The following is a 20,292-nucleotide window of genomic DNA, read 5'->3' as shown; positions in this document are numbered from 1 at the left end:
CCTGAATTCTACTGTCTCATATCATGGTCTAGGTTTCTGCTTTCTTATTGTTTTCTTTTTATTTAGTGTATCTTTACCTATCCCTTTACACTTGCCTTTTTGGAACACCATTTTAGGTGTATCTCTCATATTAATAGAGTGAGTGACTGTCTTGCAAAACTATCCTGTTTGGAAGTCCACAGGCCTAGGAAATCCCTCAGTCCTGGGCACACTGGAATAGTTCACATAATATAGATCACATAATAATATTAAGCATAGACTTTCAGTTCTGTGAATCATTGACCCCATTTCAACATCCTTTTCCTTTAGTACATATTTATTTATTTAGTACATATTTATTGATGTAACAGATAATGTTTGGTTTCAATGTATCATGTCATACTTACTATGTCTTTTTCATATGTTGTATTTGTCATTTTTCTCCTTTAAAATTTTCTTTGGTACTTAGCAAAGTTTTAATTTTTGTTCTCTGATCTTCTATACTTATTTCTCTTTATCATTTTCATTCTTTTCATTTGGCTTCCTATCTTTTCCAGTGCCCTTTATCAAGTTTCATTTGAATCCACGCTACTGTGGGCACCTTGTCTTTATTTCTCAGGTGGTTTTGACTTTTTTAAAAAAATTTCTTTCTCAAGTTGATATACACTCACTTTTTTTTTTTCTTTTCAAACATTGTTGAATTTGTGAATTTTGAAGATGTTTAATTCAGTTTGAAAATTTGTGCTATAATTTACTTGTATTTTGTGTTGTTTTTGGAGGGCAAAAGTTTTGTCAGTCAGCCCCCCTCCCATTTTCTTTTAATAATAGCTTTAAATGATGTTTGTCTGGTTTTTCTTATTTCTAATTACTTCAGGTATGCTCTGTGTGTGTGCATGTGTGTGTGATGGGAAGTGAGGGGATAGGTTGAACATGGCCTGTGTTTCTTTGGTTGTTTCTTTATCCTTAATTTCCCCTTGTCACATCCTTCTTTGTCATTACTGTCATGTGTTCAAGGGACACCCCGTTCTCCCTGTCCTCCAGGCCAGAAGTCTGTCTTCCCCAGAGAAAGCCACCTGTAATTCTTCTCTTTCAGTTCTCCTTTCTATAGCTGTTGCTGTACCTCCAAATTCTAGACCTGTGATCAGGAATTTTGTACTTCGTTTTGAATTTTCTCTTTCTTAGGATGATTATGTCTATTCTTTCTTTATGGTTCCCACTTCTCTCTGCTTTTTTCACAGATTCTTTTATGAGTTTTCTTCTCTTTATTTCTGTCCCCATAGTTTGTGACAGGACTTTCAGGGAAAGCTCTGTTGGAATTTGTATTTATTCCTTTTTCCTTACAGGAAATTTGAAGTTTGTGACATTCTTTTTCAAGTAATATTAGAGGCACATGCCTTGTGTGGTCTCATTTGCTCTCCTTGTTTTGACATATTTTTATTTGAGTAGAAATTCAGATTCAGGTGATTCCCATTCTAGGACATTTTGGAGCTCTTTTTTTTTAATATATATATAGTTTTTCAATATGTCCTTCCATTTGTTCAACCTTTTAACAAACTGACTAGGTCATTGCTTATACTAATAAGTATAAAAGCACTCTTCTCCTTTTTCATGATTCCCTTATTGATTTTATATTTAATTGTGTACGTTTTTGTTTCTGTGATTACTTATTGATAAATTTATTGAGAATTGCAGTGAGTTTCTTAGTTATATTAGTATTTCACTGCCTGGAGTACCTGATACTTACTGGATACTCATTAGATAATTATTGAATTTACCTTTGTCTAGTTATGTTCTTTTTTATTCTAAAGCTTTTGTTTATTTACATGGTAGATGCTGAGAAAAACTCTTCAAGGGTCTGAGAGTGAAGAACTGGAAATAGCACCATCTGCGCTACCATCTTTGGTGCCATTTGGGGATGTGGTATGTATGATTAACCCTCAAAAACCCAGCATAAATTATTTATGATTGGAAATGAAGCATTACTAATGTTTATTATTTGGTAATCAAAGAGTGTGCAGAAAATGATCTTCTCTGAAAACACACTTATGAAGTTTTCTCTTTTATGAGTCAGAAAAACATTGAAATAATCACTGAAACTATGGAAATCAACCTGATTCACAGAAACAATGATTTTTATATTTGGGATTCCCAAATCCTGTTATATCAGAATTACTTGTCATGCTTTTTCAAATCACTAATTTGGATACCATCTAAGATCTGCTAAGTTGGAATCTCGGGAAGATGGGCCTGGGAATCAGTGTTTTATCGAGCTCTTCAAGTGATTATATTTATTGCCAGATTGACTTAAAGTTTGCAATTGACTCCACACCCCTCCCCTATCCAAAAAGATCCCACAGAAACAAAAGCCAACATAGTCATCATATACACACACATACGCGTGCGCACACACAGAATCTGCTATCCAGGCAGAGAAGCAGAAAAGTCCATTAGTCTATTTTGGGTGGTTTAGAATACAAGACATGAGGATCTATACGTACCTGAAACTGTGAAATATCATGGTATTCCTTTATAAGAATAAAGAATATACCTTTATTCTTTTATAGCACTATTAGAGAACTTACTGGGTGTAAGAATTTTACTTGTCCCTCTTCTCTACTTCCTGTCACGTACAATCTCTAATATTAAGTTTCTTCTAATTTTATTGTTTTCTGAGACTAAACATGGTTAAATATACTTTAATAGTGCATATTAAAATTAAAGTTTTCCTATATTCATTTTACATTTGGTTTTATGGTTAAAGCACAAAGTACAATTTTCTTTAACATTTAGAAAAAACCTTTAAAGAGATAATGAATATTTCTTGGTCTGTGGCATATTGTACCCGATGAATGAGTGTTGAATGAATTAAGTGGTTTTAGGATACTGGGTAAAAGAGCTTATTCAAAACAAAGCATGTTTCTTATTTTTAATGTACAGTGTGCTGTGTTTTATAATTTTTACCCAATATAAAATAAAAACAATTCAGACTGATGATTAGATTTAAGTTAATAATGAACTCTTCCTTTGCTTTCTGTTATTGTTTCTTTAAATTTATTTGGAACATACTCTGCTGAGTGTTTTTTCCTCTCTGCTTCTTTCTTATGCTTTCCATTAACTAGACATTTTAAATGATAAATAATATATCTAATGAGAAAAAAAAACAATAAAGTGAACTTTAGTCTTTAAATTTAAATACAGTTCAGTATGAATTGGAAGAAAAGTTAACTTCATAAAACATGCGTTCACTCTCTTTTTGTTTTGATGGTTGTAGGTTGGCTGCCTGGCTATTCACATAAAGAACTGCAGAAATTTTGTGCAGAGGCGTATCCTTTCTTTGGGTTTAAAACTCAAAGTATGATTATATCTTACTGTTTTAGCCATTCACTGCTTCATTACAAACCACTCCAACACTTTAGGGACCTAAGACATTAACAGTTTTATTGTCAGTCATTATTTGTGCATCCACTCGATGGTACCTCTGCTTCACAGTACCACAGCTTGGGCAGCTGCAGTTACCTGCAGTTCAAAAGGGCTGTACTATCTCAAATAGCGCATTCACATGTCTGGTCCTTTAATGAGGATGACTGGAAGGTTGGGCTTAACTGGAATGCTTAACTGAAATGATTGGAAGTCTCATGATTTTTCTTTTTTCTTTCGTGGTGCTGTGGTTTGCATATGTCAGGCTTGTACTGTAATACTGAGCTGTATCCCCAGCCCAGAGTTCTCATTCTTTTATGTGGTCCATCATGCTTATTTTTTTCCAACACTGATTTTAATTTCAAAATATGCTAGTATTTTTTATCTTGTTTACTAAAGATTTTAGTATTCTATTGATTTTATACCATAGGTGAGTGTCTCTGTCACCCATCTTAGTCCCAGTCCTAGTCATGTCCATTGATTTTATGGGTTAAGTAATCATAAGGTCAGCTCAGATTCAAGGGCAGAGAAAGGAAACTCCACACTTATGTGGAAGTGACAAAAGAATCTTGAACATCTGTAATCTATTCCAATCATGATGCAAATTAAAGGAATATTATCTTCTTGGATATAATACTAATTTGTTTGTAAGTTATAATATGCTTCTCTTAAATGATTTGTTTTATACCAGTCCCTTAAATAAACAGAATGCTTATTTTTAGACTTATGATGTAAAAATACTCATTATGGAGACTTGGTGTTTCTTTTTATATGAAGAGAAGTTTTGAAAATATTCTTGTGGAGATTTGTGAAGATAATTAAATCATGAAAACAAAATTGTTTTAATGCCTGGAGTACTATGAAAGATAATAAAACAGATCAGTACAATATAAATGGAGTATATATTAAGGTGAACACTTGGCTCTAATTTGTTGCCTTAAAATTAAAATAATTATTCCGAGTGACATTTTTCTGACTTTAAAATTTTTCTACATAGTATGTTTAGAAAATATTTCAACTATATATTGAATACACCTGAAAGTTAATATATAGAAAATTTTGCAAAGAAATTATGATGTATATCATATTGTATCTATCAATTATGGGCCAAATATTATTTTAAGATTTCTTGATTTAATATACTTTATGTAAAGTATATATACAATTACCTTCTTTATTTACTTGATTGACTTTTTTAGGACTTAGCCTGAATTCTATAATGAATGAATTTCATAATGTGTATTTGTTCAATTACAACAAAATTTGTTTCCTAAACATTCTATTATCAGCCAGTTCACAACATTTCATTGATTTGTTCATTTGCATCTCTGTAAACAACATTGTGAAATCTACAAAACGTCGTACCTTGCTTTCGAGAGACAGTGAAAGGAGTACTGTAATTAAGTTTGATGAAATTAAGTATTTTTCTGTGCAGGTAAAGTTAAAATTCTCCTCAGGATATAATGTTTCTCCATATTGTTGAATGTTCTACCCTAATTATGTCTTTTTTAAGGGGTAGGAGAGAAAGAAAAGTACTGATTTTTTCTTTGGTATTTTATGGTATTCTATTTCTGTACGAAGGACTATAGTGGAATTTTTTTAACAGTTTGCTGGGAAATACTTAATCTTAGTGGATTCTTTCCTGAGATGTTATCGTCTGTGATCTTGATTGTTTATCATGTATGTTTTTTTTCTATCTTGGTCTTCATTTTCATCTACCTTCTTCCACCCTTTTTTATTTCCATCTTCCTTCTTTTCTGACTTTCCCTTATATAAACTCTTAATTATTTTTACACAGATGAATATATTCAGTCTTTATAAACAACCTCAAGAGATAGACTTGAAAATCTATATGTCACACACACAGCCACAGAGATGTACATATACATTCTCTTATTATCATCCTTTTTTTAATGTAAGCTTATGGCCCACAAATGATGGAGGCAGGAGGCAGGAGACAGGAGCAAACCTCAGATCAGCAAGTTTTCATTTATTTTGCAGCGAGGTCCCTGAATCAGGCACAGGAGGGCCCATTTTCTTCTGAATATGGAGCTGGCCCCCAAGTTACAGAAGGAGTCTGGGTTTTACAGTTTCTTTGGAGACTGCGGACATGCAGTTTGGCTAGTTGTACAGGTTAAAACTTTAACTTAGGAGGGTAGTTGTAAAAAGATTGAAACTCATTATTATCTGGGGAGATAGGAGTCCAGATCCTGAGGGATGAGTACTCAAATCTTGCCAGTTGTTTTTCTCTCTCTGGGATCCATTGTTTCCCAGAGTTTCAGTATTTGCTGTACCTTCATTTAGGACTGATTTGCGATGGGAGAAGGTCAAAGTTTAGGGCCCAGCATTCAGTATTTGCCTCCTTCCTTCACAATGGACTGGGGTTGGGAAGGGGTAAATGTTTGCTTTTGGTGGAGATGCTGGGGATGAATCTGGGAGTGGATGGAAGTTTGCTTTATCCCCTCAGGGCCCTTTGTTATTGGGAAAGGGTGCACTGGGAGAGGTTTAATGTTTGGCCAATTCCTCTCCTCCCCCAAGTCTTACTGTCCCTCCATTTTTCTTGGGGTTCTATTTTGTAGGAATATTATTTTTTGTAATCCTTCATTTTACAGGAAACTGAAGTACGGTGTGGTTAAAGAACTTCCTTAAGGCCATAGAGCTAGTAGTAAGTGGAATAGCTGTAATATATGCACTCTGACTTCAGACCACACTTCAGTAAACTGCCTCTCACACCAGGACTTGCTATGTTTCTGTTTACAGTTAAACAGCTTCTTAGACTGTTAGATGCATCTAAAACCTTTTCCTTTTTTAAAAATGGTGACACTATTTCATAGACTTGCAGGATTCATTTATTAAAGCCCAATTATTTCTTAATAGTTTTATTATGCTAGTTGAATTTTAGTGAAATTCTAAAGCATTTCCTTTGTGTTCCATGTATTTTTACAAACTGAATGTTGAATATGAAATAATGAGAAAAAAAAAGCAACAAATAAGACAGTTTTGCTGGATAAGTTCATGTTTTCTTTTATTTTGCAAATAGCTCTCCTCAACTTGATTGGCAAGTTCTCAAAAATACCAGGCATGGTGGAGCTTGTTAGAAAGAAAGAAACTATGCCACTGTCAGGTGTGTGAAGGTTTGGTGGGGGAGGGGAAGCTCCCCTTCTGTGTGAACCAAAAGAAAAAGATTTAGTGATTTCAAGGACTGCAGACTCCACCATCTGGCAAATACACAAGGAAACCTTCATCCTGCATAGCCAACAGTGAGAGAGAAGAGATTCCCAGCACTTTCTTGTACATTCAGTGAGAGCTGGGGAGGGGAACCATCTATGGTGGGGCTTTGTTGTCTAGGCTTCCTGCATGGGAGATGAGAAGTCCCTGCAGAGAGAGGGTGAGGAGGAGGAATGAGGGGAGCAGAGAGGGAGAGAGTCTGAGATTCAGTGACCACTTATTCTCTTTTCCCTGGGTTGTTGGCTCAGCATTGAGCCTGGAGCATGGACCTGTTGGAGCCTCTGGGCAGCAGGAAGTGAGATTGCTTGTCGCTCAGAGGAAGTTGGAGCACCTTTCCTTTTGAAATTGGCAGTCTGAGCTTTGCTTCGTGATAAGGAGCCAGTCTGTGTGGATGTGGAATGGGACTGGGAATGGGAGTGCCTTGACTGGCATTGGTGGAAAGCGTGCCTGCCACACCCCACCCCACACCAGACCTGGTGGGCAGCTACCTTCCCCATGCTCAGAGGTATTTTTAGGATTTGTCAGGGTAACTCAGACCCTAGCCATCCCCTGCTATCCCCAGAATACAAATGGAAGCTCTTGAGAAATGGAGTGCAGCACAATCAGGATCAGTCTAGCAGGTGAGAGTGTTGGTCATAAGTTCTACTATAGTCATGCCCTGTCCCTAAGGGCTACTGCGGGTGACTTTAGCTCTGCAATGGAAAACATACCCTTAGTACTTGCTGTGGTCAAGGAGTGGAGCTCACCATACAAACTCCCCTAAGAAGTTTTGCCTATTTTGGTTGGAACCAATGAGGAACAGACTGAATCTGTATCTGACAATCAGAGTTCACACCTCCCCAGAGCTGGTAGACTCTAAAATGAAACCCTGGAAAGAGGTGTCTCCCATTTTAATTAATTCAACAAGGAGAAATTTTAATCTTTTTTTTTTAATGTGTTCATATTTTTTGTAAGTGGTTTTATTGTATTTTCTTTCATTTGTATTTCCATATTTCTATCTAATTTTTAATATATTTGGTTTATAAATGTCATATTAAGAATTTTTGCATCTATGTCCATCAAGGACATTGACCTGTAATTTTCTTTCCTTGAGGAGTCCTTGTCCAGTTTTGAACTCAGGGTGATACTCTATTGTAGAATGAGTTTGGAAGTGTTCCTTTCCTTTGTGTTTCATGGAATAATTTGAGAAGTATTTATGTTGGTTCTTCTTTGAAGGACTTAAAAAAATTCAGTCATGAATCCAGTCAGTCTTGGTCTTTTCTTTGTTGGGAGACTTTTTACTGCTTCAATCTCATTGCTTGTTGATCTGTTTATGTTTTCTATGTTCTCTTGCTTCAATTTTGATAAGGCATATGTGCCTAGAAATGCATAGATTTTTCATAGATTTTCCACTTTATTGGCATGTAAAGTTTATCAAAACAATCCCCAATGATTGTATCCTGAATTTTGTCAAAGGTTTTTTCTGTATCTATTGAAATGATTATGTGCTTTTTGTCCTTTGTCAATTTATGTAGTGAATTGCCTTTATTGATTTGTATATGCTGAACCATCCTTGTATCCCTGGAATGAAACCCACTTGATCGTATTGTTTGATCTTTTTAATACATGAAATTTTACTTTTTGTCCATTCACTTTCAGCCTGTGGATATTTGCCTGAGAGGTATGTCTCTTGCAGGTAACATACTGTTGGGTCTTGTTTTTAATGCAATTTGCCAGTCTATTTCTTTTAATTGTAGAGACCATTTACATTCAACATTATTATAGAGAGGTGTTTATTATTTCCTACCATTTAGATTTATCTATAGGTTTGCTCCTATTTGTCATGTGTTTAACTATTCTAATGAGATTTATCCTGTCCCGAATTCTGCTTTTTAAAATTTTTCTTCTGTGTGTAGAATTTATTTAAGTATTTTCTGTAATATTGGCTTAGTAATCATGAATTCTTTTAGATTAAACTTATCTTGGAATATTTTAAAAATTTCCCTTCTATTATGAAGGATTTGCTTTCTAACAGTCTTGGTTCATGTTTTTTTTTTTTTTTTTTTTTTCAGGACTTGAAACACTTCATTTCTTGAGATCCTGGATTTTAGGATGTCTATTGAGAAATCATGTTATTCTGATTGACTACATCTAAATGTAATCTGACCTTTTTCTCTTGAGGCTTTTAAAATTCTATTTTTTCTGTATACTTGACATTTTAATTATTATGTATTGGGTTGAGAATTTTTTTTATCTTGTCTATTTGAGGTTCTAGGTGCCTCTAGTATCTGTCCATCTGATTTCCTAGGTTTGGAGAATTTTTTCGTATTATTTCACTGAGAAATATTTTTCTGTTTCTTCCTTAGTTCCAATGATTCTTAAATTTGGTCTCTTAATGCTGTCCTAGAATTCTTGTATATTCCTAACATAATTTTTTGTTTGATTTTTCTCTCATACTGTCTGAATATTGAAGGCCAACCATTTTGTCTTCAGACTCTGAGATTCTATCATCTACTTGTTCTTGACTTATTGTGTCTTTCACTTGTTGTGAATTGTTGAATATATTTCCAAGTAGGTGTCATAATATAGTTTTCCTGCTGTTCTTTTGTGATGATTAGAATACTTTGATACAATATATATTGTATCAGAGCTTGAGAATTCCATGTTTTCAGGAATGATCAGCACAGAAATTACAGTAAGAAGAGCAGCTCTGAACTATATGTAGCATTAAGTTAAATGCCCAGGTGTCAAGTATGACATCCACAATTCTAGTAACTATAGTAACATGAATGATGGAGCAGAAATTATGCAAACTACTTAGTTTTAAAAGATTGTTAAAATGTGGGTTATTAAGAGAAAAGAAAATAGGGTAATGGAAAGTTTAGAATATTTAAGTGAGGGGCTGGGGAGATAGCTCAGTCAGTAGAGTGCTTGCCTTGTAAGCACAAGGCCCTGGGTTCGATCCCCAGTATTCCCCCCCAAAAAAAATTTAAGTGAGAAGAGAGAGAAGAGAGGTAGCAAAGTGAATGCCATAACTGAGGAAGAGAAGAAAAGTAAAAGGGTGGGGAGAGAGAAAGAATGCAAGAGAATTTATTTATTAAAGGCACAAGAGAGAAAGAGTAATGAAACAAAAACAAAGCAGAAAGCAAAAAAGCACTAACTCAAAATAACGAGTATAATAAAAAAGAAAAATGATAAAAAAAGAAAAAAACCACGTGTGCATATAAGAAACAATCAGCAATACAAGAACAAAAATCATTCTTCATGAAAAAGAAATTTTCTCTCCATTGAGGTGGTTGAAATTGTAGATGAGAATGGACAGTCGCTACCTATGCCAGACTGTCCTCCTTTCTATTTCCTCTTGAGCTATACGCCCCTTAGAGAAAGCAGGGTCAGAGGTTATTAAACCCTCCTCCTTTTGTGTTGCTCCCCAGATTGCTGGCTGGAGTGGCCTGGGACTGAAGCTGGTTGAAATGGCTCTCAGTTTCCCTATTCACAAGTCCACTGTAGGATGGAATAGCAAGCATAATCTATGGGAGATTTGTCTTGAACAGACTGGACAGATCATTCCCAAAAAAAGTTCCAGTGACTGAGATCTAACTGTGACTGGAACTTCAAAAGTTTGGTGGTATCTACTCCAGAGAGCTTAAATCAGAACACTCCTAGGGCCAGGCAGATGCTGTTTTCTGTTGGCACTCTGAATCTCAGGCACCTCCTGATCATTCTAGTAGGGTAGGGTAACCAAATCCCTTGGTGGGAGGGAGAATGGTAGGTCCTATACAGTCCACCACCCATGAATATGGCCTTCCAAAGCTACTATCCAATGTAATCATGCTTGCCTGTTAGTTTCCTGACCCTCTTCAGCTGGTCACACAAGCCACCAGACTAAAAGGGAAAGTGAGTTGTACTTTCCTACCTATCTCTAAATTGAATCTTGCTGGATGCAGTCTGTTCTATGCCGACTTTAGTTATTTTCTACCAGGTGCACCTTAGGCCACACAGTAGACATTGACTGGGACAGTGTGTGAATATTTGCTAGGATCTCTCAGGTTCCTTTAGCAGAAAACCCCAGCGTGACCTCAACAAGAGAGCTCCCTGCCTCAGCTCTCTGCTAACAAGTTGAGAAACATGAAACACTTATTAAATGCCAGCTTACTATGAAGCCTCTGAATCAGTGAAGTTCAGACTGTAATATCCTGTAGGTATTTCCAACTCAAAGGTGTTCTGTGTTTCTCTCTTTCCCTTTGTGTTACTCTTCCCTCTGTGGTGACTCAACACTGCTTCCACCACCAGCTTGGCTTTGATGTACTCTTTCTTGTTCTTTGTTTAAAATGCTAGAATTTCTGGGTCTCTCTGAGTCTTTAACTGTCCAATATTGAATTTCAGTGAATTTCCTCAGTCATACACCTCACTGAGAATCTGTATTTCCACTGCTTCAAAGTGATGCTCTGGAGCCTTTCTCTACTTCTTTGCTGGGACTCTGAATATCAACCATCCCCTATGGTCCCATGATTCTTGACAAGATACCAAAAGCATACATTGGAGAAAGGACAGTCTTTCTAACAAATGGTAATGAGAGGATATCCATATGTTGAAGAATGAAACTAGATTCTTTTCTTTCACCCTGTATAAAAGTCAACTCAAAATGGATCAAAGACTGGATATAAAGCTAGAAACCTTGCAACAGCTAGGGGAAATCCCAGGGAAGCACTTCAATGTATAGGCACAGGCAGTAATTTCCTGCATAATACTTCTGTAGCTCAGGAAATAATGACAAGAATCAATGAATGGTATGACATTAAGTTAAAAAGCTTCTGCTCAGCAAAGGAACAATTAACAGTGTAAGGATAGAACCTATAGAATGGGAGAAAATCTTTGCCAATTACTCTATGACAGAAAATCAATATCCAATATATATAAATATCAAAAAGCTAAATGCCAAACCAAAAACAATAACAAACTCACTCAATAAATGGGCACATGGACCAAACAGTTTAGGATTGGTAGTCTGAGTGATTTCTTGATACCTGGCCTTGGGATAACATAAGGCAGGGAAAATATTGACTTGGTGTTTGAAAATTAGATAGGAAAGTGATTGGGAAGATAGACCTGGGACTAATTGATTTGCTTATGAAAACTGTGCCCCTTGCTGAGACTTTGCTATCTAAGAATTGGCTAGCCCTGGGTAGCTAAGTTCCTACCTCAGTGATATCAGAGCTCTATAACTTAGTATAGTCATTATGGAAAATTACAGAAATTCCTAAAATGGAATTACCATATGGTTCATCAATCATACTACTGGGTGTATACACAGAAGAATTAAAATCAGTACACTGAAGACAGTCTGCATTCCTGTGTTCATTGCAGCATTATTCACAATAGTGAAGATCTGGTAACAACCTAGCTGTGCATCAGTGGATACATGGATTTTGAAAATGTGATATACATGCCCAGTGAAATATTATTCAGCCTTATAAAGAAAAGGAAATTCTGTGACTTGCAACAGCATGGATGTATCAGAGAACATCATGTTAAGTGAAATAAGCCAGGTGCAGAGAGACAAATACCATATGATCATTTACATATAGAATCTAAAAAAAAAAAAGTCAAACTTACATAAGTAGAGGGTGGTTACCAGAGGTTGGGGCAGGAGGAGAAGAAGGTGAATAGGAAAAGGAGAGATGTTGGTTAACAGGTACAGTTACAGTTAGACAGGAGGAATAAGTTCTAGTGTTCTGTTGCACATACAGTGACTATAGTTGATAATAATGTGTATTTCAGTATTGCTAAAAGAGAATTTAAAATCTCACAACAAAGAAATGATAAATATTTAATGTGATGTGTATGCTAACTACTGATTTGATTATTTCATAAATACACATGTATTGAAACATGTATCCCATACTGTGTAAATAATTATTTTTAATTAAAAACAAAATAAAATTAAAAGTATATTAAAACATCACAAAGTAAGGCCTTTAAAACCACTATTAATATATGTTAGAGCAAAAAAAGTTGTTTCTTTGTTTTAAAAATTATAGAACTAGGGCTGGGATTGTGGCTCAGTGGTAGAGTGCTTGCCTAGCATATGTGAGACACTGGGTTTAATTCTCAGCACTGCATGAAAATAAATAAAGGTCCATCAACAACCAATTTTTTTTTTAAAGTATAGAACTGTGTTGCTTTTTAATCATGTATAATTAGGATAAAAAAAATTATATTGCATATACCTTGGCACTTTAATTTGCTGAAACAGACAATATAGATCTAGGTTAAAAAATTTACCTAATTTTTTTTATAATCCAGCAATTAAAAAGGAATATTAAGTGAATTTATCTAAGTTTAATTGTTCCAGAAAGCTGTTGAGTAAGTGGTATTAAAACTCAGACTGATGCACAAGGCCCTGGGTTTGAGCACCAGCACCAAAACAACAATGATGTAAAAAATAACCCCGCAATGTAAAGTGTGCCTTTTTCTCCACATCCATGCCAACATCTATTATTGTTTGTGTTGTTAATAATAGCCATTCTAATTGGAGTAAGATGAAATCTTAAGAGTTGTTTTAATTTGCATTTCTCTAATTACTAGAAATGTTGAACACTTTTTCATATATTTATTAATTGCCTGTATGTCTTCTTCTGTAAAGTGTCTGTCCAGTTCCTTGGCCCATTTATTGATTGGGTTCTTTGTATTTTTGGTGCAAAGTTTTGTAAGTTCTTTATAAATTTTGGAGATAAGTGCTCTATCTGAAGTGCGTGTGGAAAAGATTTTCTCCCACTCTGTAGGCTCTCTCTTCACGTTCTCGATTGTATCCTTTGCTGAGAAAAAGCTTTTTAGTTTGAGTCCAACCCATTTATTGATTCTTGCTTTGATTTCTTTTGCTTTGAGAGTCTTGTTGAGGAAGTCTGATCCTAAGCCAACTTGATGAAGATTTGGACCTACTTTGTCTTCTATTAGGTGCAGGATCTCTGGTCTAATTCCTATTTCCTTGATCCATTTGAGTTGAGTTTTGTGCAGGGTGAGAGATAGAGGTTTAATTTCATTTTTCTGCATATGGATTTCCAGTTTTGCCAGCACCATTTGTTGAACAGGCTGTCTTTTCTCCATTGTATGTTTTTGGCTCCTTTGTCTAGTACGAGGTGACTATATTTATGTGGTTTTGTCTCTCTGTCTTCTGTTCTGTACCATTGGTCTGCCTGTCTGTTTTGGTGCCAATACCATGCCATTTTTGTTACTATTGCTCTGTAGTATTTAATGTCTAGTATTGTGATGCCTCCTGTTTCACTTTTTCTACTCAGGATTGTTTTGACTATTCGAGGTCTCTTGTTCTTCCAGATGAAGTTCATAATTGCTTTCTTTATTTCTATGAGGAATGTCATTGGGATTTTAATTGGAATTGCATTGAATCTGTATAGTGCCTTTGGTAGAATGGCCATTTTGACGATGTTAATTCTGCCTATCCGAGAACATGGGAGATCTTTCCATATTCTAAGGTTTTCTTCAATATTTTTTTTTAATGTTCTGTAGTTTTCATTGTAGAAGTCTTTCACCTCTTTTGTTAGATTAATTCCCAAGTATTTTTTTTTTGAGGCTATTGTAAATGGAGTGGTTTTCTTAATTTCTCTTTCAGAGGACTGATCACTTATGAATAGAAATACATTGCTGGTGGAATTGAAAACTGGTGCAGCCACTCTGGAAAGCAGTGTGGAGAATCCTCAGAAAACTTGGAATGGACCCACCTTTTGACCCAGTTATCCCACTCCTTGGTTTATACCCAAAGAACTTAAAATCAGCATACTACAGTAACATAGCCACATCAATGTTTATAGCAGCTCAGTTCACAATAGCTAGATTGTGGAACCAACCTAGATACCCTTCAACAGATGAATGGATAAAAAAAACTGTATATATACACAATGGAATATTAGTCAGCCATAAAGAATAATAAAAGTATGGCATTTGCAAATAAATGGATGGAATTGGAGAATATCATGCTAAGCAAACAAGCCAATCCCAAAAAATCAAAGGCCGAATGTTTTCCCTGATAAGTGGAGAATGATATATAATGGGGGTGGGGGGTGGGGAGTGAGAGAAGAATGGGGAACTTTAGATTTTGCAGAAGGAAATGAGAGGGAGGGGAGGTATGAAAAATGGTGGAATGAGACAGACATCATTACCCTATGTACATGTATGATTACACAAATGGTATGAATCTACATCATGTACAACCATAGAAATGAAATGATGGACCCCATTTTTGTACAATGAATCAAAATGCAGTCTGTAAAAAATTTTTTAAAAACCCACCCCACATTGAAACATGAATATTAGTGGATTTCTGTTCTGACTTGCTGGAATAGCTGCTGTTAGATCTTCTCTTCTGCTCTAAACATGTATAACATTGGGTAAGATATGTGAAGGAGCTATTTTCTGGCATTGGACATAAGAAAGTGAAGAGCTGTAATTCTTAAGCAATAAACAAGAGGTGAGCGTAACATTCCAGCAACTTCTGGCCAGCAGTGATTAGGGCACAGGGAAATGAAACCCAAGCAGAGTGACAGTGTAGGTAGATGGAGGAAGCAGTGATGAGCTAAGGAAGCAGAGATTACAATTTAGGGCCCTTATTATGGCTGGAATTTGTAGAGCAGGGTAATAGTGAGGAGAGAATAGCAACTAAGTAGCATCAGGAATCTGTAGCTAATTCCACTCAAGTTCTTGGCTGAGTCCTCCGTCTTATGTGTGTAGGGCAGCCCTTTAGGAGAAGAGAGAATAAATACTGAAGAGATTTCAGAAGTTGTAAGTGTGGAATCTGACTTAGCCAAGTAGAGAAAGTGGAGAGACCTCATTAATATTCCCACTGTTCAGTTGAGGTCCCAGTGGAAATATTCCTTAAAAATATGCAAAAGAGGGCTGGGGATATAACTCTGTTGGTAGAGTGCTGGCAGGCACAAGGCCCTGGGTTCAATCCCCAGCACCAAACAAAACAAAACAAAACAAAACAACAAAACAGCAAAATAAAAGCAGAATTTGTATCAAAAGACCTGCATTATAAGAAGCATCAAAGGAATTTTCAAGTTGAAGAGAAATAATCTCAGATAGAAGCCTCCACGTAGAGGAAGAAATGAAGAACACTGGAAATGATAAATGTGTGGATAAAAATAATGATGTGTGTTTCTTTTTATTGTGTTGGGATTTACTGATTGCTTAAAATGTTTTTCAAAACAGGATTGTAATGACATATGAACAGTAGGATTTATAACATATGCTTAGGAAAAATATATGACAAGGATAGCACAAAGGATGGGGAGGTATAAATGGAATTATGTTATTGTATGTGATGTGATATAATTTTAATTCCAGATATACTGTTATATGCTAAGGAGCAGATTGTAATTCTTAGAATAATGAGTAATAAAATGTATTAGGAAGGAAGAGAGAAGAGAGAGAGGTAAGGGTGAGGGTAGATAAAAAAGCAAAAACTAAATTAGTATTAAATTTGAGAACTTAGAATATAAAAGTAGGAAAGCATGAGAAAAACTAATAAGAATGAAGGATTAATTTAAAGTAGTAAATGTGTTAAAGAAATAATAGGTAGTTATTGATAAAGTTAACTCAATAGATAATTCTAATAAGTCTCATCAAGAAAATTGTGTGAAATTTGGAATGTAGTTGTAAATATTGAGGAAATTTTAAAAAACTGTAACAATACCATATATAACTATGCAAAATTTTCAAAACTCTAGATGAAATAGAATATTAGAAAATATAAATTGCATTATTTTAGACTCTCTTTTCTAAGCTGAATATAATTGAAGTCTTTAAATTCATTCTGACAATCTGTATTTTAATTACATCCATTTAGTCTGTTACATTTAGCATACAATATATTTGAGTTTATTTTATACTTTCTTTTTGTCCCAACTGAGCTGTGGGTTCTTTTCTTCTTGCCTTCTTTGAAATTGAGTATTTTTAAATCCCATTATTTTTCCTCCCTTCTTGTTTTGGACATTATATGCTACCATTTTAAAAATGGTTATCATAGAAATTATACTATTAAATCCAATGCTTAACAATTCCTTCATCTTTCTCCTTGTTCTCCAAGGATCTTGGAAATTTATTATCTTCAACTAATATGTTATTCTTGTCTGATATTCCTTTTATTTCTTCTCTTTTTTGTGTGTTTATTTAATGTAGTCTGTATTTGTTTAGTTTATGTATATTTTTGTTACTTTGGCTTTTCTTAAACTTCAGACCATCTTCTTTGGATCTCTTACCTTCTGTCTGAATTACTTGTTTTAAACTATCTTCCAATGAAAGAAAAATGGTAATAAATTCAGTTTTGTTTTTTTGTTTTTGTTTTGGTCAGGAAATGTCTTTATTTCATACTCATTCTTTTTTTTCCCCCAAGAGTAAAAGGAATAGGGGTTATTTAAGTGTGAAGAGTCAAACAGAACACTTGCAGGCAAGAGGGGACCTGATAGCAGGTTACCTTCATTCTCATTCTTGAATGGTATTTTATTGAGTATGAAATTCTGGGTTTGCAGTTACTTTGCAAAGTGTCATCCCACTATATCCCGGATTCCATATTTACTCATGAGAAATTATCTGTTAGTCTTTCACTTTTGAAAATACAAATCTTTTTCTGTGTGTGTATGTGTGTTGAATTTTTTTTTCTAATTTTACTCTGATATATTTGTATTAGGATATCTTTTTGTTCTGTTGGGATTTATTGGTTTAACTGTATTGCTTATGTTCATTGGTTCTGGAAAATTTTTAGATATCATTTCTTCAAATAGTGCCTCTCTGGCCCATATTTTTGATCCTTTATTTTTTTATTTTTATTTTTTTTTATTTTTTGTGGTACTGGGGATCGAACTCAGGGCCTTATGCTTGCGAGGCAAGAACTCTACCAGCTGAGCCATGTCCCCAGCTTGAGCCTTTATATTATTTCTTGGTACTTTGAATAATGTGTTAGATGTTGTTATGTTATCCTTCATGTCTTTTTTTCTTCCTCCATCTTTACCTTTCTTCGTGCTTTCTTTTTTCTTATTTCCTCCCTTCCTCCCTCCCTCCCTTCCTCCCTCCCTTCCTTCCCTCCTTCCTTCCATCACTTTGTGTCTCTGCCTTGCATTCTTGGAACTGGGAATGTAGCTCAGTGATAGAGTGCTTGCCTAGCATGTTCAGTGTTCAGCACTGCAACACACACACACACATCTTTGAATCTTTATTCCTTTTCACTTATTCTGTTAAAATTAGTCTAATCTATTGTTAAATTCACTCAGCAAGTGTTTTTATTCAATTATTTTAGTTTTAATTTCTACAAGTTCTGTTTGAGTCTGTTCAGATTTGCTAAATGATTTTTACATTTTCCTGTAAGAACATATCAGGAATGTACTTTCAGCATTTTTTTTTTTAATTCCTTTAATTATGGTAAGCCGGGCTGCGGATATAGCTCAGTTGGTGGAGTGCATGCCTTGCAAGCACAAGGCCCTGGGTTCGATCCCCAGCATCAAAAAAAAAAAAAAAAAAAAAATTATGGTAAGCCTATTTTTCTAAAATTCCAACATTTGAGGAAAACCTCTGTGGTTCTGTTCCTGCTGATTTTTATTCATGGTGTTTTCTTTCCATGTTGGCTTAAGTTATTTTTGACTCTTATCTGTTCATTTTCTATGGAAAAATTTTTGTAGAACTTATTTGAGGTCTAGAATGAAAGTGGCAAATGTAAGGAAGATCTATATTTGCTTCTAAGTCATGTGAAACCACTACCAATTTGGGACCACTTTAAAACAAATGATGCATTTGAGAATTTTAAAAACTTTTTTAATGCCAGACATGGTGGTGCACACCTGTAACCCCAGGGTCTCTGGAGGCTGAGGCAGAATGATCAAGGTTCAAGGTCAGCCTCAGCAACTTAGCAAGGCCCTAAGCAACTTAGCAAGACCCTGTCTCAAAAACAAAATAAAACAGAAGTGGTCTGTGGATGTGATTCAGTGGTTAAATGTCCCTGGGTTCAATGCCTGGTACCAATCAATCAATAAAAAAAAATAAATTGTCCTATTTTTTATTTTTTAATTTTGTCACAGAATACACATAATATAAAATTTACCATCCATTTTAAATGTCAGGCTCAAGAGTTTCTATTGCCATTAAGTGGATGTGAATTTAGGTGGCAGTTCCACCTGTGTGACTTATTAGGAACTCCTTGCCTCCTGTTCGTCTCTATAGTGAAATTTTCCTTGCAATCTTCTACAGATGGAGTGGGAGAAAGGTTTCCCCAGTCACTAAAGCCATAGCTCTTTGAGTTCTTAGCCTTATGGAAGAAGGGTTGGGCAGGAAACCTTTGTTAAATGCCCCACATCTTGTCTTCTCTTCTGTGCCTTTCAAGGTCTTAAAAATTATAATTTTAGGTTACCTGATTGGAAAATGTGCTACAGGAAAATGGAACTTAAGGATCGAGTTTACCTCTCTGAATGTTTACCAATACTTGGGGTTTTATGTAATTACTTCTTACAATTTTATTTACACTTTCATACTTTTTAAATTTTTATTCAGCATTGATAATTGTAAACAGACTGGTTCTAATAATCTACATTCCAATTTGCTGAAAAACTGAGCCTACCCTCTTAATCACTGCACTGCCATACAGGACGTACATTCCTTTTTTTTCTCATTTCTTAGGGCAAAACAGTTACAAACATAACTTTCAGAAGTTTCATACCAACTGTGTGGTGTCAACCATGGGAAGAGACATTATAGAAGGCACCTAGAATCTTGGGAATGGGAAGCATGTGTTTTGTTTCTAATTAGCAAAAGTGTGCATACATTTTAAAGGTCATATAATAATGGTATTGTGCTTCAGATGGCACAGAGTTAGGAGAGAGTTTCAACATTCAGGCAATGGTATGGGTTTTATCAAAAAATTGAAAACAAGGGCTAGAGATACAGTTCAGTGGTAGAGCTTTTGCTGTGGGAGGCCTTGGGTTTGATCCTCAACACTTTAGGGTTTAAAAAAAAAGAAATATGACAAAATGTTAAATAATTAATTTTGAATATTTGTATAACCTTAATTTGGATTACCTATATTATTTGGATTTCATATTAGCTATTGATTGGATTACCTTTGAAAATGTAGTTTCAGTAGTTAGTTCAGAGCAAAAGTTTATGTAGCATTAAAAAGAGATTGCAGGCAATGGATGATTAACAGATCATAATTAACATTACATATAAACAGGGTTCTGAGTTTTGTTAATATTAAGGTATAGTGACTATGAGGTTAAAGAATTATAAAGCTAATGACATATAAAAACTACTAGTTAGTTATGCACATGATATAGTTTAAAGCATCCATATAGTTTATGGATGCTTTATTTGGAAACTATTTCCAGATTTCAGACTGAAAATTTTATACTTCTTTTTGTATACATTTTGATATTGAGGTTCCCCGACGTCAAGATGATACGCGGAATAATATTTCCTTGAAAATAATGCAACGTAGCAATACAGAAACAAATCCTGTCTTATTAGGGAGTGCTGAGGTACATCTTTATGAAGTAATTCAGGTATGTATAAAAACTTTTTTATTCACCCTGGGTACCACATTGTCCAGTTGGCACTTCTTGTTGTGATTTATTATACTTGATAGACTCCTTTTGTTTATTATCTAATGAGAATTAGTGACTCGAATATCTG

The 20,292-nt window shown here is 35.0% G+C and overlaps 1 protein-coding gene across 1 annotated transcript in view; it reads left to right on the top strand.

Moving 5' to 3' along the window:
* The window catches only part of C2CD6 (C2 calcium dependent domain containing 6), a gene marked incomplete at both ends in the record, with an annotated part of 101,203 nt that overhangs the window by 35,790 nt on the left and 45,121 nt on the right, over window positions 1-20,292 (top strand). The window contains 4 exons of the mRNA XM_079130395.1: window positions 1,810-1,899; window positions 3,251-3,302; window positions 4,686-4,831; window positions 20,040-20,162. Of these exons, the coding sequence (XP_078986521.1) occupies window positions 1,810-1,899; window positions 3,251-3,302; window positions 4,686-4,831; window positions 20,040-20,162 (411 nt within the window). The remainder of the gene's footprint in view (window positions 1-1,809; window positions 1,900-3,250; window positions 3,303-4,685; window positions 4,832-20,039; window positions 20,163-20,292) is intronic.

Source organism: Sciurus vulgaris, assembly GCF_902686455.1.
Source record: "Sciurus vulgaris genome assembly, chromosome: 3".
Classification (NCBI taxonomy): Eukaryota; Metazoa; Chordata; class Mammalia; order Rodentia; family Sciuridae; genus Sciurus; species Sciurus vulgaris.
Note: the sequence above shows the minus strand (reverse complement) of the source record. Positions and strands in the feature narration are given on the sequence as shown.